Raw genomic sequence first — 19,325 nt, 5'->3', positions numbered from 1 at the left:
TTAAAGTGATGCTGCTGTATTACCTTCCCCTGGCATCCATATACCCAAGTCTGGGATGTTATGGTGGAAATTCCACCTAAGCTCCCTCTCCATCTCCCTCCAAACCCTGCTGCATCTCAGAAAGCCCACCAAATGTTGGCTCCTCCCTCAGAGATACTCAAGACCACTCCCACAGGGTATTTAAACTGTCCCCCAGAGAACAGACTTGTGGTTTTTCTGGTCTCCCTTTCTTGTCTATTCTCTGGGGGGCTGGAAGGCCATTCAGGAGCGCTGTATCCATTAAACATGGGTTTTTCCTAATTCGGTTTGATTTGGTCTGATTTGGATTTCTGCATCAGCGGAAATGTTTTGCAGGGTGTAGAAACTTTTCAGTAACGAAGCTTGTAATTTCATACTACCACACTCAGTTTATATCTTGTGTTTTATTCCTCTAGTCACTCTGGTCTCTTTGTTTGGTTTTATTTGTTTGTTTTCTTGTTCGAGATACGATTTCTCTGTGCAGCCCTGCCTGGCTGTCCTGGAACTTACTCTGTAGTCAAGTCTGACCTTGAACTCAGAAACACGCCTCTGCCTCTGCCTCCTGAGTAATAGGATTAAAGGCATACTCCATGTCTTTAAAAAAATATACTACTGACCTGGCAGTGGAGGAACACGCCTTTAAAGCCTAGCACACGGGAGACAGGCAGGCTGATCTCCGTGAGTTCAAGACCAGTCTGATCTACAAGAACTAGTTCCAGGACAGATTCCAAAGCCACAGAGAAACCGAAAAATAAAAAAAAATAAATAAAATACACTATTTAGCCGGGTGGTGAAGGTGCATGTTTTAACATATGTGTATGTTACTTACATTTTAAATATTTAAAGTAAATTTTTTTTTGGTTTTTCAAGACAGGGTTTCTCTGTAAAGTAATTCTTATTGTATTTGTTTTGGGACTTGTTTTATACTTGTTCTATAACCCCTTTTTATTCTTTAAAAAATTTTAATATTTATTTTATTTTGTGTCTGAGTATTTTGCTGAATGTATGTACCTGTGTGCCTACCATATGAATGTCTGGTGCCATGAGTAGTCAGAAGAGGGTGTTGGATCCCCTGGGACTGGAATCATGGTTGGTTGGGAGCCACTGTGTCGATGCTGGAAATCCAACCTGGGCCAACTGAAAAAGTAGCCTGAGCTCCTAAGTGCTGAGTCATCTCCAGCCCCAGCTAGCTCTGTACTTTAAATTAGCGTGTCTTCAAGCATAATAAGTCTTCCCTATTTTGATATATCTTACTATTGATAACTTTCTTTGTTTTCCCTCTGAGACAGGGTTTCTCTATGTAACAGCCCTAGCTGTCCTGGAACGCACTCTGTAGACTAGGCTGGTCTCTAACTCATAGAGATCCACCTGAGTGCTGGGGTTAATGGCATGTGCCACCACTCCCTGCTTGTTTTGTTTTTAATTTTGCTGAGTGCATTTTTTCAGATGACTATTTTATATTTGATTTTCTTTTGTTGGTTCTGTCTCATTAGGTATGTCTGATTATTGATCCATTTTATTTTGTTTTCTTCTTCTACAGATTTATTTTTTAATGTGTATGGATGTTTTATTATGTCTGTGCACCATGTACAAATCTAGTGCGTGCAGTTTGCATTTTTGAATAATGAATGTTCAAAAATACATCTTCCAGGACCTCCTATATTCCACACATATGTTTGACTGATTCCTTTCCACAGTGGGAGTTCAGTTTCTTCTGGTTAATTTGCAAAGCCAATCAGTTACTGTTTTGCCTGTTTATTTATAGGCAGTGTGGTCACAAAGTTTCTGTGTAGCAGTCTTAACTTGTAGTCCCATTGTGTTTCTTGGTGGAAACATTTTTCTGTTTCAAACAAAGACCTTTTTTGAACAGTTGTTTATGAGAAGAGGATACCAAAATTTGATGGTGGACCAGTCAGAATAGTAGATGCTACAACTATTTCTATTTTTGATTCAAACTGCTATGTTTTTTAAAGCTGGTGTCCCAGTCAAGCAGACATCTGAATGTCTTACTTGTTTATTTGTCATATGCATATCATTTTGGATTCACTCCAAAGAGATTCTAAGTGTTGGAATAAAATGCATCTCTATTGTTCTTATATAGACTCTTTTGTTATTATTCCCTAAGTATTGCTGAGATTGTTATATTATTTTATATAAGAAACTTGAGCATCCACAGGTTTGGTTTTTACAGTGGTTCCTGTAACAGCTACCCCATTTGAAATATGAGTAAACTTTATATGTTGTGCATGTATGTGTACTGTTAAATTCGTTCTTTTACCCACTGCATTCTGGAATCTGGGAGAGCAGAGACTTCCAGGGAGACAAAGGGAAGAGGAAAGAGGCCATTCTTTACACTAAGTGAGAATCAGTGGTAATCATTAACTTCACAAAATCTAGAGCCACCTGGGAGATAGGCCTCAGGCCTGTTTGTAGGCGATTACTTGGTTATGTTAATTGAGGTGGAAGATGTGCACTAATTGTAGGTGGTACCATTCCTTGTGGGGGAGGATCCCGTTTACATTCATTCATTGTTGTTCGCTTCTTTCCTCTTCCCCAATAATGGTTTGAATCCTTGAACTGTGCACTGAAATACAACCTTTGGGTTCCCCCTTAAGTTGTTTTTGTCGGAGTAATTTATCACAGCTGCAGAGAAGGAACTAAGATGCAATATAAATGCCTGTTGTGCTAGAAAGTCTACAAATTCTGTCTTAATTCTTAGATTGGTAGTATAATACCTAATTATTTTTATTCCTTAGGTAAAGAGGACTTAATTGTTTCCTATTTTGTTGCATTTTTACTCCATACTTCTACCAAACGAATTGAATTGGTAAAGCCAGAAATATTTCTGACAACAATAAATCTACTTGCTAGGATTTGTGACTTTCCTGCTTTACTGTGTGTGACCACTATAAATTCTTTACCCCTACACACACATGTACCCCATATCATTTCTGTTTTCATATTCAAAAGACTTTGATAGCCAGAAAATAGGGACATATGTTTACTGTTTTGCTCCACAAGTGTCTTTTATTTGGTATGCAGCAAGCATTGATATTATGGTTAAATATAAAGTAATGAGAGACATTTATATTATAGGAGAAAGAACATTTGGCCCATGTTCTTGTTTTTTTTTTCCCAGACGGGGTTTCTCTGTGGCTTTGGAGGCTGTCCTGGAACTAGCTCTTGTAGACCAGGCTAGCCTCGAACTCACCTGGCCCATGTTCATGTCTATTCATTGTCACTATCATATTTGACTTTGGAAAACTTGCTATGCTACTGTGAAACCTTTTTTGCTATATTTAAAATGAGGGCTTGGACTGAAAATTAACCTTTAAAGTCCCTTCAAACTATAGCAGACGTCTATAATCTGTACTACTTTAAACAGAATGTCAAAACATGTCTTCTAATAAACTACTCCCTAGAGTCTCAAAAATTGTGATAAGCTTCTTAGAATCTACACTTATGTTGGTTTGTACTTTGTTACAGTGAGAGTCAGTTGTATTTTTAGTCTTCTTTATTTCCTATCTTTAGACTTAAAGATCATAACCCAAGTTACATTTAAATACAGATCGCAATGAAAATTTCATAAGGCTATAGAAAGTGAGAAAAATACTGCATTTCTAGTTGTACCTGTAGGCAAATATTTCTTCATGTGGTTGAGTCATATTGAGTCTGTGCTTCCTATAAGAAAGACCTTTAAGTGTGCTTTAAACTTAATTGTCCAGAAAAGAACTGTTTTTCAATAGATTAATAAATAGCATAAAAAGACATCTGAAACTTATAATTCCAATTTTATTAATATATAAAATAAACTACCCAAGTGTGGAACATACGTTGTAATCCTGTTACTCAGGAGGCTTAGACGGGAAGAATGCTGCAAGTTCAAGTTCAACCTGAGAGATGAAATAAAATACCATTCCAACCCAAGCAAGCAAAAAAAGTAAAATTTAGTGTAGAGTGACAAATATTTTATGACTGACACTGCATTTCAATTTTAAACACTGTGGTCTTTTTACATGTCATATAATCTTCAGTGTGTTTCAGCATAGGCTTCCTGACATTTGGGGAATCTAAGAGTATTCTAGCTTTCATATATAAGGATAATAGATGAGCCTGTATTTGGAAATATTGTGGCAGAAGAAATTTATTTTCAATAATCCTCCTTGTTACTGACCTAGGTGTTTTTATGGGATTGATTTAGGAGAACAGACTGGTGTTAAACTGTTGTGGGAATAATATGGTGTACTACTAAAAGCATTCTTAGTATAACAATCTTATAAGAAGACTGATTTTATTTGTTGTCACTGTTTTTTACATTTTCTTTATTACCCATTGATACCTAGAGTATACTATTAAGCATTAGCATTTAACCATAGAGAGGAAATTAGCACATCCTACCCCACAATGTAAAAATGTTCTAAACTAGATTAACTTCTTGTTTTCTATCATTAGAATTTTAACAGTCTTTTGGTAATTTTGTTTATAAAATGACAGGATAGATTGCTTACAGATATATTCTGGAACAAGTAGTAAAGCAAGAAAAGAATCATATTCTCTTTTGTTCTTAACAAGACAGGGTCTTATTTACCCCAGGCTGGCCTTGAACTCATGTAAAAAGGATGACTTTGTTCTGTGATCTGACTGCTTTTACCTCCTGAATGCTAGGATTACAGACATGTGTTACAATATCTGATTTTATTTGGTATTAGAAATTGAGTCCAGAGCTTCATGTAAGCTAGGCAAGCACTCTACCAACTGAGCTGTATCCTCAACCCAAGAATCTCATATTCTTATAATAATTCAGTGTGCCATAGGGTGGCATAAGCCTGTTGTAAATCCTAGATACTTGGAGGCTGAGTTAAATGATTGGCAAGTTCAAAGCCTGCTGAGGCACAGAGTGAGTTCAGAGCATTGTATTGAAATCTTGTCCCAAACATAGAATGTAAAAAAAGGCAGTTGTTATATAGCTCAAGTGGTACGTGCTGGCCTGTAACAAATGAGGCCCTAGTTTCAATCCTCAATACCTCACCGTCCACACATACACACAAAAAGACTAAATGAAGTCAGTTAAGTCTAAACTTTATTAACTTACATTATAGTATATCAAATAGTAACTTTGGGAGAAAAGGAATTTAGGTGCTAGGGGGCCACTCAGTTGTTGATGGAATGTTTACTTGACTAGCATTGAGGCCTAAAGTATACTTGGCTTGATGGTACATGCCTATAGTCACAGAACTTGGTGGAAGAAGCAGTAGAATGATTACTTTAAGACAGCCTTGGTTATATAGAAAGTTCCAAGCTACTCTGGGCTATGAGGAACTGCGCTACCTATCACACACAAAGACAGAATTTAAGGACTAGGGCTAGGAGTAGATCTTAGATGTATAGGTCCTTGCCTAACATGCGTAAGATCTGAGTTTAATTCTTGCCTGCATAAAGAGGGACTTAAGCATGTAAAATGCTCTATTAATAGTCTGATGTATGCATATTGTTGTAGACTTCGAATTATGACATTTTCCTGTGACTTTAAAGATTATTTAGTATTCTTAATTTCTGAGATTAGCTCAACAGTGTTTAAAACCTATAGGTTTTCCAGAAATAGGTTAACATGTCTAAAATCTAAGATACAGAAATAAGCATTATTATTTTCTTAGTCAATAAGAAATGATATATGAGTAGCTTTTTAAAAGTCCTACATTACTAAAGTTATTTTCAATGGCAGATAATCTTTATAAAGTCAAATCAGACAAGACAAACGGAAACAAGCCAGTGGGAAAGCATGCAAATGGAAGGAAAAGTTTCAGAAACCATAAAGTGGACACTTTAACTTTTACTCCAGAAAAAATTTTACATGAGTCTAGCCAATAAGTAATTGGTTTGTATTTCTAGAAACAAAAGAGGGAATTATTAGAAACTTTCATATACCTACTAAGAAAGAATCAGTACCAGTTTTATTTCCTTTTTTGTTACTAGGTCCTATAGTATTATTTATTCTTATTTCTTTTGGCATCTGTTCATTTCATACAGTACATGTTTCATAAAGACATTTTCATACTTAATATAAATATATACTTGAATATTTCCCATGTCCCCCAGTCACTATTATATCAAATTCTTTAGATTACACACATAAATGGGATTATGCTTTATCCTTTTGTGTGCGACTTACTTCCTTAAATTCCACTCATACATGATATTTCATTGGGTTTACATACATTTTCTTTGTCTATTCATCTATTGATGCCTAGGCATCTTCTATAACTTGGCTCTTGTGAATGATGCTGAAGTTAACATGGTAGCCCAGATGTTTCTTCATCATAACAATATCATTTCTTTCAGATTATAGGATATAATCCTTATATGGTACTTCATTTTTTTGAGGAAACCATACCATTCTGAAAAGTGATATGTATATGTGTGTATATGTATATGTTTTATATTCATACACTTAACATGTATTCTTAACACTTATTTAGTGTGTGTGTGTGTGTATGCGCGCGCGTGCATTTTCACGAGGTGTATCAAAGGACAATATTTGGCAATCAGTGCTTTCTTTTTAATGTGTAGATTTGTGGGATTGAATTCAGGTTCTCAAGCTTACAAGCAAGCACCCTTATCCTACAGCCCTGCACTTGCTTTATCGTTGCTGTTTTTACCATCTTCTTTTGAGAAATGTCTTTTCAGGTTCATTGTCCATTTTCAGAGTTTTGTTGTTAAGTTCTTTGAATTCTTTGTAATCCTTATGTGAGTTAGATACTACCATTTCATCAGATATGTGATTTTGCGCATTTTTTCTCTTAATATGTGGGTGATGTCTTCATTCATTTGTGAACTGTGCTATAGAGTTTTTTAGTTTGATATAATCTTATTTGTTCTTAATTTTTGTTATATGTGTTTTCAGAGTGCTATACGAATTACATATTAGTAGCTATATATTTTAGGTGCTTACATATAAGTCACTGACCCATGTTGTGTTCATTTTTGTATGTGATATGTCTGATGCCATTATTTTGCATGTGGATATCATGTTTCTCTAACAGCATCTATTGATGTATTTATTCTTTCCTCATTGTGTTTTGTGCATTTACTTAGTATCAATTTATTTTAAACCCTTATTATTGGATATCCTATTCTTTTGTGTTAATCATTATATTGTTTCTATGCTAGAACCATGCTACTTTGTTCATCATAGCTTTATAATGTATTTTGTAATCCAGTAATATGATGGTTTATGCTTTGTTCTTTCTGCTCTAAAATCCTTTGACTATTGGGAAATTTTGTAGTTCCATTTGGATTACTTCCTACTTCTATGAGAAATGTCATTGGGATTTTGATAGCAATTGACTTGATTCTATAAATTACTTGGGATATAATGGTCATTTTTGTTGTCAAGTGGTTGGCTGTATAAAAAACTCAACTTTATACTGCATGCAGATGAATCACTATACCTCTAATGAGATGTAGTCAAAATATATTACATTCAAATGGAAAGTTAAACAGAAATAGGAGTAACTACATATGTTACACAAAATAGACTTTAAATTAAAAATTCTAGGAAGAGAAAAAGGAATGCAGCCTCACTAAAAATATTGTATAAAATATTCAGTGCATATGTGTAAAGTGTATCCAGAAAGTTAATTTTTTTGTAAAGCTTCAGTCTCATTGTCAGGATATCTCATAATTTGCATGCATGTAACCCTACTCCCTCTATCTGTAATTGTAAACATTTATTTTCATAGGCATTTTTGTATGAGAAATATTCCATCTGTATGTGGAGGAATCATACCAAACTTACCATATGCTGCAAATACAGTCCGGAGAATAGGTTATGGCAATACGTGTCTATACAAAAGAAGCATGTCTATACCAAAACACCCCAGTGAACTGAAAAAATAAGACTAAAGTAACCCTAAATTTCTTAGAAGAAAGGAAATAATGAAGAACAGAAACAGACAAAAAAACGGCTACAAAGACAATTCAAAAGATCAAGTTAATGGTGGCTCATGACTGAAAGTTTTCTATTCTTTGATGATTTCATCCATGTGTATTTTTGAAATAATGCATTTTTGGCAGTCTGCCTTTCCAACAAGTCCCTCTCCTATTTTCATGTTTTGTCCAGTGTTTTGACTTTTGTTTTGCTTTGTTTTGTTTGTGACGTGCTGAGTTAATTGTGATTGATTGTATGGGCATTGGGGAGGCAGTATTTACAGGAGCATGAAAAGTGTGTCATGCCTAGACCATTGGAGAAAATAACTTCTCCCCTTGCAACCTTTGACTACCAGTAGTTCCTGAGGGAGGGGTGGCATCTCACGAGTCCCTCTTCATCTATGATAGAATGTTAATGGACCAATCTTTTGCAGGTTAAAAGTTAATGTTTGAAAAGGTATGACCAAGGCCTTCATTACTGATGCTGTAATCCAAAGACTGAGTAAATAAATGGAAAGAAATCTGTGTTCATTGCTTGGAAGTTTTTTCTAGCTCTATCTTTTCCTCCAAGTTTTAATTTTTTAATTTCTTCCTGCTCTTAACTCTTTGTTTCTTGATTTTATCTTGCAAGAAGTAATTGTTTTTCTATGAAGGTGTTTCTCCCACCACCAAGTGATAGTTAGCAATGTGGGGGTCTGTTTTTGCTTGTCACACTCAGTGCTGCTGATGCTGTTAGCGTCCAGTGGGTAGAGGTCAAGGTTGCTGCTAAAGCATCATACAATGAACAGATCCACTCCTGTAACAGAGAAATATTCAGCCCAAAGTGTCAGTTGTTCCCCAGTTGGAAATGCCATACATTGAAACAACATAACTTTTCTTCTGTATACCTGAAAAAAATGAAAGAAAAAGAAAAGGAAGGCAGACACAGTTGTTGATTGAAGAAATCCAAAGCATGAAGAAATATTTGACTAGAGAATGGGTATGCCTACTCACTCTTAGACTTGTAGAAATTTCTGTTTGGCTGGATAGGGAATGGCTACTAAAAAGAAATCTTCTTACCTAGAATTTGTTCTTATGAACTTTGTCTTTTATATTTTTAACCATTATTCATTTATTCATTGTCTTGCAATTATTCTCAGCTCCCTAATATGTTCTAATGATTCTCTTTCAAAGTTTTCTGATTATGACATTCATAATTCATAGTTTTGTCATTTTGCCGGTTTAAAGTGGCCAGTAGTTGTACCTTTTCTTGAAAGGTAGACTTCATAGCTGTCTATATACTAAGCCACTAAAAAATTTCATACTTTTATTGTGACATGGTTCTAATTATACTAATCTAGCAAGAACTGAACTTATGCCTTAATTTTGCTGTACTTAAAGATAGAAATGCTACTGTTTGTATCACACAGTTTTTACAGTGTGCTAAGATGCCCTCTTGCCTCAAGGTGACTTTGAACATACAGAGACTCGACATTATTATTAAAATACATGTTGTGGCTTACTTGGTATTTTTGGTATATTTGTTTTGCTGCTTAACACCTATATAATATTATAGAAAGGGAGAGAAAGATAATATGCTTGAGAAACCACAGGAAGCCAAGTAGAGTATTAGACCCTTGTGACCTACCAGAACACTATTGTTAGTACTATTGAACAGTATTGTTAGTACTGTTGATTTTAGAAAATAATGAAATGCTTAAGGGAATTTAGATCTCATTTTTGTGGAATTGGTGTGGCAGGTGTACCCTATTTTCTTATTTTAATAGGCATAATTTCATAAAGTAAGTTTCACTTTTGGGTTTTAAGATTCATTCTTCTGTTTCATTTTATTTGCAGTGAATATCACCTCAGCCAGGCAATTAACCGGATGTAGTCGCTTCAGCCATGTTTTCCCCTCATCTGCTTACCAGCACATCAAGATGCATAAGAGAATTCTGGGGCACTTATCTTCTGTCTACTGTGTAGCATTTGATCGAACTGGGAGGCGAATTTTCACAGTGAGTTAAATATTTATGACATGTAACAGTTTACATTTACAACTGAAGCAAGACTTCATTCCATCCATTGTATTATACTTTATAAGTAATTCATTCTATTTGGACTTACTAATGCAAGAAAAGGTGTGGTGAAATTGTAAATAATTTCTCATTTTATGTAAATGAAGGGTGAGCTATGAGATCCAGTATCGTTTTAGAAATTTATTTAAAAATTATATCTTCAGAAGTCTATATAACCTCAAGATAGTTAATTTATATGAAACAAATATATTCCATTTTATTCTGTTAAACAGGCATTTATTAAAAGGCATTTTCCTGTGTAATTGCTGCAAATTTGGTTTTAATAATTATATCACCTTCAATATTAAACTAGTTGAACCATACACTAATGAGGATTGCACTTGCATTATATATATTTCTTTGATTTTTGTGTCAGTTATTTTAAAAAACTTCTCAATTTTAAGTTTTACTAAGTTGTGTTTTTTGCTTTTGAGTAAAAATTATAGCATAATAATATGTCTAAAATATTGATGCGATTGATTTATTATTGATAACAAGAGGTGAGAGAAGTAACACAATTTCAAATTTCTTTTTATAGCCTTCAACAAAGGAAGTACTTTGTTTTGAGAAATTATAATTCCTTAGGTTGAATTCTAGACTTTTCTACTGATGACTTATGTCTCTAAGTATGATGATATAATAATGGTGCATGTCTTCTTTTTAATAAATAGGTTAATTACTTTACCATATTAGAATAGAATTCATTTTACTATATTTAAAACTCATTTGGAATTCTTAAAGGGAAATGCAACATAAAGATTTTCACTAGGGATTATTAATGGCCTCAGGTTTCCAGAGAATTAGATTACAGACTGAAATTTTGAAATATTTTTAGAAAAAAAATTATTAAGACAATGAAGCCAGGGTCTGCTAGGCATATATAGAAAGAAGCAATGGCAGAAATGTATAATAACTAATCACTTAAGTATATGCATAATATATTTCAGTGTTTCTTAGGACTGCTGGTTTTGAAGACTGCCACAAATGCTACTGTTAGTTTGGATAATACTTAATGCTATCATTTAAACAATGCTTATATTTGGTTCTGGGTCCACATAGTTTTCCTTAATAAAATGTTTGCTTTGTAATGTTGCTTTTCTTCCGGCTGTAAATGGCAAGTTTGCGTTCCATTATAAATCTTCTGTCTTTTGTGTTACTGCAGGGCTCAGATGACTGTTTGGTGAAAATCTGGGCTACAGATGATGGACGCCTCCTGGCTACACTTCGAGGGCACTCTGCTGAAATTTCTGACATGGCTGTTAACTATGAAAATACTCTCATTGCTGCAGGCAGCTGTGATAAAGTTGTGAGAGTATGGTGTCTTCGAACTTGTGCACCAATTGCTGTCCTTCAGGGACATTCAGCTTCTATCACTTCCATACAGGTGAGAAAGATATGATCTCTAACATTTTAATAAAGCTGAGGATTTTCTTATTTGTGTTATGAATGTATTAAATATTATATGGATATATATTATATGGTTAATAGCATAAAGAGTGACAACAGAAAAATGCTCTCTGAGAGCTTTGCTTGTCTTCTACAGAGAAATATTTTAATTTTTTCCTCTTTATATAAACCTGTGCCTGTGAAATATATTAAAACACCGTAATGGAGAAGGTACTTCAAATCCAGCATGGGACAACATATTTACCTTTGTGTGTATGTGAAGAAGGGATTATACTTGAGAATGCCTGCTTGCACACTGCATCTGTTAGTGAGGACAAACACAGGTTCTAATATGAATATTGGCATACTCTGTTAATATTTAATTCATGATGTGTGCCAGATTTAGTATGTGTGTGTACATGTGGTTTTAATATGAGGAAGAAATTTTAATATTTTCAGTTTCAGTGATTTTTTGTTTCAGTTTGATATTTGATATAAAATATGTTCATATAATATTTTGACTAAATCTTGGTAGTGAAAGTCCTTGATATCTTAAAAGCCATTGCACTTAGCAAAACTAAACTGAAGTTTTACCATTCTGTTTTGTCAAGAACAAACCCAAAAAATCTTTTAAACTTTTACATAGAGATAATAGTTCTGTAAGAGGTCATTACTTACATTTATCGTGTGCTATTATAATAACATATCACTTTTTATAGGGATCTAGCAGAAAGTGTGCTCATTCTGTATTGAATGAAAAATTCTAATTAGTTAAGATTTTTATGTTGATTGTTTTGAGACATGATCTTACTATAATATATAGCCTTGGACTTTGAAAAATTTCACATCTGCCCTTAATGATACTATTTGACCTTTGAATTTCATCTGTATGCCGATTAAACTGATAACTCAGATATTCTCATCTGGGATCCATCTTTTTTTTGCCTATCCACCTTTGTATTTAGCACCATTACATGAATGTCTACTAGGTGTCTCAAACTCAAAATTTAATTCTTCTTCCTCCCTCAAATTTAATACCAACAAATCTTTCCTCAACTGTTTAAGTATTTTTTGTCATGAATAAAATACCTGAAACATTTCTTACAAACATTTCTTACAAATTAGCTCACAGTATCATATATAAAGTTGGAACTGATTAATGCAAGCTCTGCAACTACCCCTTGTCTATATGACTTCATGCTGTAAATAATAAAGGCAGAAGTATGCTGAAATAAAAAAATGAATCATGGCGGAGCCATGTGTATGTAAAAGCTTAAATCACTCTGCAGGGAGTCCCATAAACACATTGGAGGTGGATACAATCCATTGAAGGCATGCCCTCAATAATCTCTAGATTTCCCTAATGTCCCTCCTCAGAAAGGTTCCATCATATTTAACAACCTACTTTTTAGACCAAAACTTTAATATGTGGAACATGCAACATCCTAACTATAGTATCATCTGAACATATGATGATTTCATGATTTTAAATAATGTTTATCTTCTTATTGTTCCCTTTATCTAATCTGTCATACAATCATTTTGTTCTATTATCAAAATATACTCAAAATCTGGAACTTTCTCATGAATTACATCTGTATGCACTATGCTGTTTCAAGCCACTAATACATTTCTGTGGCCATGATTATTGAAACAGAATTCTCATTGATTTCCCTGCTCTGAATTCTTCCTTGTCATAGTCCAGACTCTACGCGGTAACCAGAAGATTGTAAAATAGCAGTTAAGTCATGTTACTAGTATTCAGCATCTTGATGGCTTCTGTTCTCCAGGTCAGAGGCAACAAATCTGTGATCCATAGGACTATATCCACTGTAAGCCTATATACATTCTCAGCCTCTAGGCTTCCCTTGACCTCATCTGCTATGATTTGATTTTCATTTTCACTCTGTTTTAGCTGCTGGCAAATTCCTGTCTTTCTTCGTTTTTCCCTTCTCCTTCTCCTCTCCATTCTTTTGATCCTCCTCCTCCCCACATTCTCTTCCTCCTATCTCAGCTTCCTATGTAATATGCTTGGCTGACATTCCTGATTTTTCTCCCACTATTTTCTGTCTCTGGAGTAGTCTTCCCTAAATACTCACATGATTTGTTCCTCACTTTGTAAGTACACTGCAGAAATTCTTAAGAAGACCATCTCTGACTTTTTATTTAGTCTACTAACAGTCTTTTCCTCTTGCTATCTTTTTATTGATTTATTAAATTATTTCTGTCATTTTGACCCCTCCTGCCTGCCTGTGTGTGTGTGTGTGTGTGTGTGTGTGTGTGTGTGTGTGTGTGTGTGTGTGTGTACAACCTGCTGAGTATGTTTTAGTGTTGCTTACATATATATATGTATTTTGGCCTAACCACTTGGGATGCTTATCCCTAGTGAAAACTGATTCTGCTCTCAATAACTCTTCATCTGGGGGTGAGTCCTTGTAAAATTTTATCTATTCACACTGGCATGTCATTTTGTCCACAGCAAAAATTTTCCCTTAGGCATAGTTACTATGATTTATTAACTCTTCTTTCAATCGAAAAGTATCCTTCCAATTTATTTCCTTTCTTTTGTAAATAACATTGAAATAAATTGATAATATTAATAGTGGTTGCCACAGAATGGTAGAAATTCAGGTTCCTTTTATGCTGTTTATTTTCTGTAAGACCATGCCAGGCATGGTCACACATGCTTTTATTCCTAGGAGGTAGCAACAAGAGGGTCACTGCAAGTTTGAGGCCAATCTGGTCTACATAGTGAATTCCAGGACAGCTAGGACTAAATAAAGATACCCTGTCTCAAAAAGAAAAAAATATATGTGCTTTCTATCAACAATCTCTAACATTATTTATCAAATAAAATAATTTATTTAGTATATAGCAACACATCAACATGTGTTAAAGCAATTTAAGCTTAATGGGCATAATAAGGGTTTTAGAATTTTTTGAAACAATGAAATTCTCAGTTTATGTTCCCATTCCTATGGGTAAGAGATCAGCAGCAAATTCACAGACTAATTGGTAGATATTTTAGATTTTCCATAGCATGAAGTCTTTGTCAAATTACTCAGCTTTGTTTATACAATTGATAAAATTCTCAGTTTATGTTCCCATTCCTATGGGTAAGAGATCAGCAGCAAATTCACAGACTAATTGGTAGATATTTTAGATTTTCCATAGCATGAAGTCTTTGTCAAATTACTCAGCTTTGTTTATACAATTGATAAAATATCCATAGACAGTTTAAGGTTACTATGTTCCAGTAAATCTTATTTATACAAATAGTCAGCAACCCAAATGTTATATACGGGGCATAATTTGTTGATTCCTGCTATAGATTGTATAGTAAGCTTTGTAATACAAGTTTCTTTATCTGAGGGTAAATTTAAAGTCTTTAGATTGAACTAATTAATTTTGATATGTATGATGATTGATTTATTTTGATTTGTGTTCTTAGGTATATTAACCCTTAATTATTATCTCAGTGGAAATTATTATCTCCTTGGTACTTTTATTCTGGTATTAAGAACTGAATCCAGGGCCTTGTGCATGTTACGTAGTTATTCTGCCATTGAGCTATATTCCCAGGCCATCAGATTTGATTTTAAAATTCATAGCCATACTGGAAAATAGAGTCTGATTTTGAACTTTTTCCTGTGTCTTAGCCATCTTGGTTCCTACCTTCTTTGATTCTTTTCTGGGGTAAGTGCAGGACCAGCTAATCTACATAGTAAGATGTAAACCAGCTAGGGCTACATGGCAAAACTTTATCTAAAATTATTTAGAACATTAGTAGTGAAATATTTTATTTCAGCTTCAATTATTCCTTTCATTTTTAAGATTTTAGTTTTATTATGTGTACATGTGCAGGGGTAAGGGTGCTGTGTATATGTGTGCAGTGCCTGTGGAGGCCAGAAGAAGGCATCGGGTCCTCTTGACCTGGAGTTTCAAGAGGTTGTAAAACACTCAATGTGGGTGCTGGGAGCCAAAACTAGGTCCTCTGGGAGAGCAGCAGGCATTAACTGCTAAGCCATCATCTCTGCAGCTGCTCAGTTGCTACTTGCTTTAGGTTTTATTATTCTAGAAATTTTGATAAGTATCCATTTATCTACGGAATTTAAGGAACAAAACTCCTGATATTGAAATTCTTTTCACTTTGTGTGTATGCGTTCTTTCTGTATACATATAGGCTTCATGAGTGTATGGCTGCCATGAGTGCATGTGCTACAGCCAGCACACGTTCGAAGGTCTGGGCAATTGTCTGTATTCTGTGACTAAACTCAGCATCTCAGGCATCTTGACAAACACATTTACTCACTCAGCCATCTCACCGGACTGATACTGAATGATTTATTTATATGTTATATTTGTACAAAATAGTTTGATCAGGAAAACTTCATATTTTATTTGAATTCTTCTTTTTAAGTTTTGTCCATCAACTAAAGGCACAACTAGATACCTCACTTCTACTGGTGCTGATGGAACAATTTGTTTCTGGCAATGGCACGTAAAAACAATGAAGTTTAGGTAAGTTTAAATAAATTTTAGGAACTTGTGAAAACTCAATTTACTTATATTTTATTAACTTGGTGATATAATAGTTCAAGTATTGAATTATGTACATGTATATATACACCCCCTGTGTGTATTTATATTTATGTTTAGAGATTTTAAAATAAATATTTTTATAAAGTCAGTATTGAGTCTATGAAATTAATATGGAAGTATGGTAAAATATTTTTGAACATTTTATAATAATGGCATTAAATAACAGCAATGTGTTTGCAAAAACTATTGTCAGTGTCTAATGTCATAAATTATAGGGTTTAAAAACTTTTAATTGAAAATATGACAATAGCTGTGTTGGATTCTTACATTTAGCTTTTAAAAATAATATTGATGTTAAGTAGATCAATATTCATCAGTGTGCTAAGATTTTTGCCTGTTAGATGAACCTGATAGAATTAAAAACATTTATTTTTTTTAGAGATCGTCCAGTAAAATTTACTGAGAGATCCAGACCTGGAGTTCAGATATCTTGTTCATCTTTCAGTTCCGGTATGTATCAAAATTTAATGCTTTTAATGCTCAAAATCATCCATGTATAAAAAACTGATTTAAAATTTTTTATGAGCCGGGCGTTGGTGGCTCACACCTTTAGTCCCAGCACTCGGGAGGCAGAGGCAGGCAGATCTCTGTGAGTTTGAGGCCAACCTGGTCTACAGAGTGAGTTCCAGGACAGCCTCCAAAACAATACACAGAAACCCTGTCTCAAAAAAACAAGAAAAAGAAACAAAAAAAAATTTTATGAAGAAAAAGTATGTGTGCTTGAAAGTTAAACCTACTAAAGTTGTAAACCATGTGTTATATGCTACCAGTTTGATTAATTAGCACCTAGTAATAGGTTTTCTTAATTTAATACATATTATATAATGCTGGTTGCATTTGGCAAAGAATAAACAGTCCCCAGCCCAAATACACATTAACCAAAATTCCTAGCTTAACTTTATAGAAAGTGTACACAGTTGTGGCATCATATGTAAGATCTTGTAGGATAATTGTAAGTGTAAATATTTTAGAGTTTTGGCATAATATTTCTATATAAAATATATAAAAGATTTGACCTTTTTAGTTTCTAATCAGTAAGGCTATGCTTGATGTATAATTGGTCCATTTTGTTAGGTGAAGGATATATTTGTTTCAAATACATCTGTCTTTTTCTCTGTCTTAGTCTCTTATGGCAATGATAATTGGACCTTGGGCCTTGAACATACTAGGGAAGCACTCAGCCACTGAACTAGACCCTTTATCTTTGTTTTCACTTTTTATTTATTTGTTAATTTTTAGCTTTTTAAACCTGTAGGTCCTTTTTTCCCTCCCCTGAGACAAGGTGTCTCTGTGTTATAGCTCTGGCTGTCCTGAAACTTGCTTTCTAGACCAGGCTGGCCTCCAACTCACAGAGATTCACCTACCTCCCAAGTACAGGGATTAAAGGTGTGCACCACCATGGCCAGCAGAGGCACATTTGGGTAGGTCAGAGTCCAGCGTTTGGAAGTCAATTTTCTCCCTCTATTATGTGGGTTTTGAGGATTGAACTTAGATCCACAGCCCTTGGCAACAAGCATCTTAATGAGCTAAGCTGTCTCACTGGCCCTCACTTACTTGGGTGCAAGTTCTCACTCAATTGCTCAGACTGGCAGTGAAGTCACTCTGTAGCCCTTACCAACTTTTATCTGATGACCTTTTGGCCTTAGACTTCCTAGTAAGTAAATAGAATTCTAGTTGTGTTAATTGGCACAATTCTCTTATTTTTCTTGAATTTTATTTTTCTTCGAAATATTAGATGACATCAGTATTTGTAAGACAATTTTGTGTTCCTTGAAGTATTGTTACTAATACAAGGTTAAAAAATTAAATAGAACTAAAAGAAGTTTTGTTTTGTTCTGTTTTTCATCTTCTAGGTGGTATGTTCATTACAACAGGTAGCACTGACCATGTTATTAGAATATACTATTTGGGTTCTGAGACACCAGAGAAAATTGCTGAATTAGAATCACACACGGTAAGAGCAAAAAAGAAACTTGTTTATATTGCCTTATTTTTTTTGTTTGTTTGTTTTTCGAGACAGGGTTCTGGAACTCCCTCTGTAGACCCAGTTGGCCTCTAACTCACAGAGATCCACCTGCCTCTACCTCCTGAGTGCTGGGATTAAAGGCATGCGCCACCAATGCCTGGCTTAGAATATACTGCTTTAATGATTGCTTGTCTTCATATGGAAAATAAGACAGCAAAGCATAAGGAATACACTTTATACTGTCTTTGGAATGAAGTCTGTTTTCCTCTCACACTTTTTTCTTTGGTTTTTCGAGACAGGGTTTCTCTGTATTGTTTTGGAGACTGTCCTGAAAGTCACTCTGTAGACCAGGCTGGCCTCGAACTTGCAGAGATCCTCCTGCCTCTGCCTCCCGAGTGATGGCTTATATTGCCTTATTTTTTTAATCTCCTTCACTTGTTTTTTCTGATCTGTATCAAAACAATATAAGTCAATAATATGTGGGTATATAGATAAATTAATGATTTTTAAAAATGAAAAAATAATTAAGTATGAAGGATTTTCTCTTGTTTTATTAAAAGTGAAGTTCAAGTTCAGTGTGACAACTGAAGACTGAAGATGAGTATGGTGTGTGAGGGTACATTTTTGTTTCTTTGTTATAGTGCAGTGTTATAAATTTCAGCTTACTGTTAAAAAACGTGGAAAACAGAAGTAAATAGTTTTCTGAAGTTATACCAATAAAACAATTGGGAAATTTCATTGACCTCAGTTGTCTTTAGGTGGCTTCTTCTATTACTGTGTTGTCTTGGGGGGGATGTAATATGATGATACCTATTCAGGACCATGCATCTCTTGATATGATTTACAAGCAGATTTGTTTATATCTCATTTGATTCAGAGTGACACCAACTTACTTACTTTGTACATTGTTAGAGGCTTCCATGATATATTTTTCTAAGCAAAATGATATTTTTTAGAATTGAAAATCATACTTAAGTATAATCTACTATGTAAAGCTTTTGGGCATAAATTAAAGGGAAGGACACTATTTTTTCATGAGTTCATTTTAATCAAAAGTCTGTTGTTCTGTGTTTTAGGACAAAGTTGTTGCTGTTCAGTTCTGTAACAATGGAGACAGGTAATTATGGAGTACATATTTGTTATAAAGAAATTTTGATTTTTTAAAAAATTATTCCTTCCAAACCAATATAGTTGTCATCCAATCATTGACTTCTCAGGAAACTTCCTTAGAAATCTTTTTCTAGAGTAGGTATCTGTGTTTCCATCACCTTCCCCAGAATTAAGGTACTTTAACTCAGTTTACAGTCACTGTTACACCTAGAAATGAGTTTGTACCCTAACCCACCTTCTTTGGTTCTGGAGATTCTTTA

The 19,325-nt window shown here is 34.3% G+C and overlaps 1 protein-coding gene across 1 annotated transcript in view; it reads left to right on the top strand.

The window, feature by feature from the left end:
- Brwd3 (bromodomain and WD repeat domain containing 3) overlaps positions 1–19,325 on the top strand; it is a 105,418-nt gene that overhangs the window by 25,227 nt on the left and 60,866 nt on the right. Inside the window, exons 7-12 of the mRNA XM_040744330.1 lie at positions 9,781–9,941; positions 11,164–11,385; positions 15,808–15,908; positions 16,369–16,439; positions 17,843–17,943; positions 19,032–19,072. Of these exons, the coding sequence (XP_040600264.1) occupies positions 9,781–9,941; positions 11,164–11,385; positions 15,808–15,908; positions 16,369–16,439; positions 17,843–17,943; positions 19,032–19,072 (697 nt within the window). The remainder of the gene's footprint in view (positions 1–9,780; positions 9,942–11,163; positions 11,386–15,807; positions 15,909–16,368; positions 16,440–17,842; positions 17,944–19,031; positions 19,073–19,325) is intronic.

Source organism: Mesocricetus auratus, unplaced genomic scaffold, assembly GCF_017639785.1.
Source record: "Mesocricetus auratus isolate SY011 unplaced genomic scaffold, BCM_Maur_2.0 Super-Scaffold_100003, whole genome shotgun sequence".
NCBI classification, from domain to species: domain Eukaryota; kingdom Metazoa; phylum Chordata; class Mammalia; order Rodentia; family Cricetidae; genus Mesocricetus; species Mesocricetus auratus.
The sequence above is the reverse complement of the archived record's forward strand: the minus strand, read 5'-3'. Positions and strand labels throughout refer to the sequence as shown.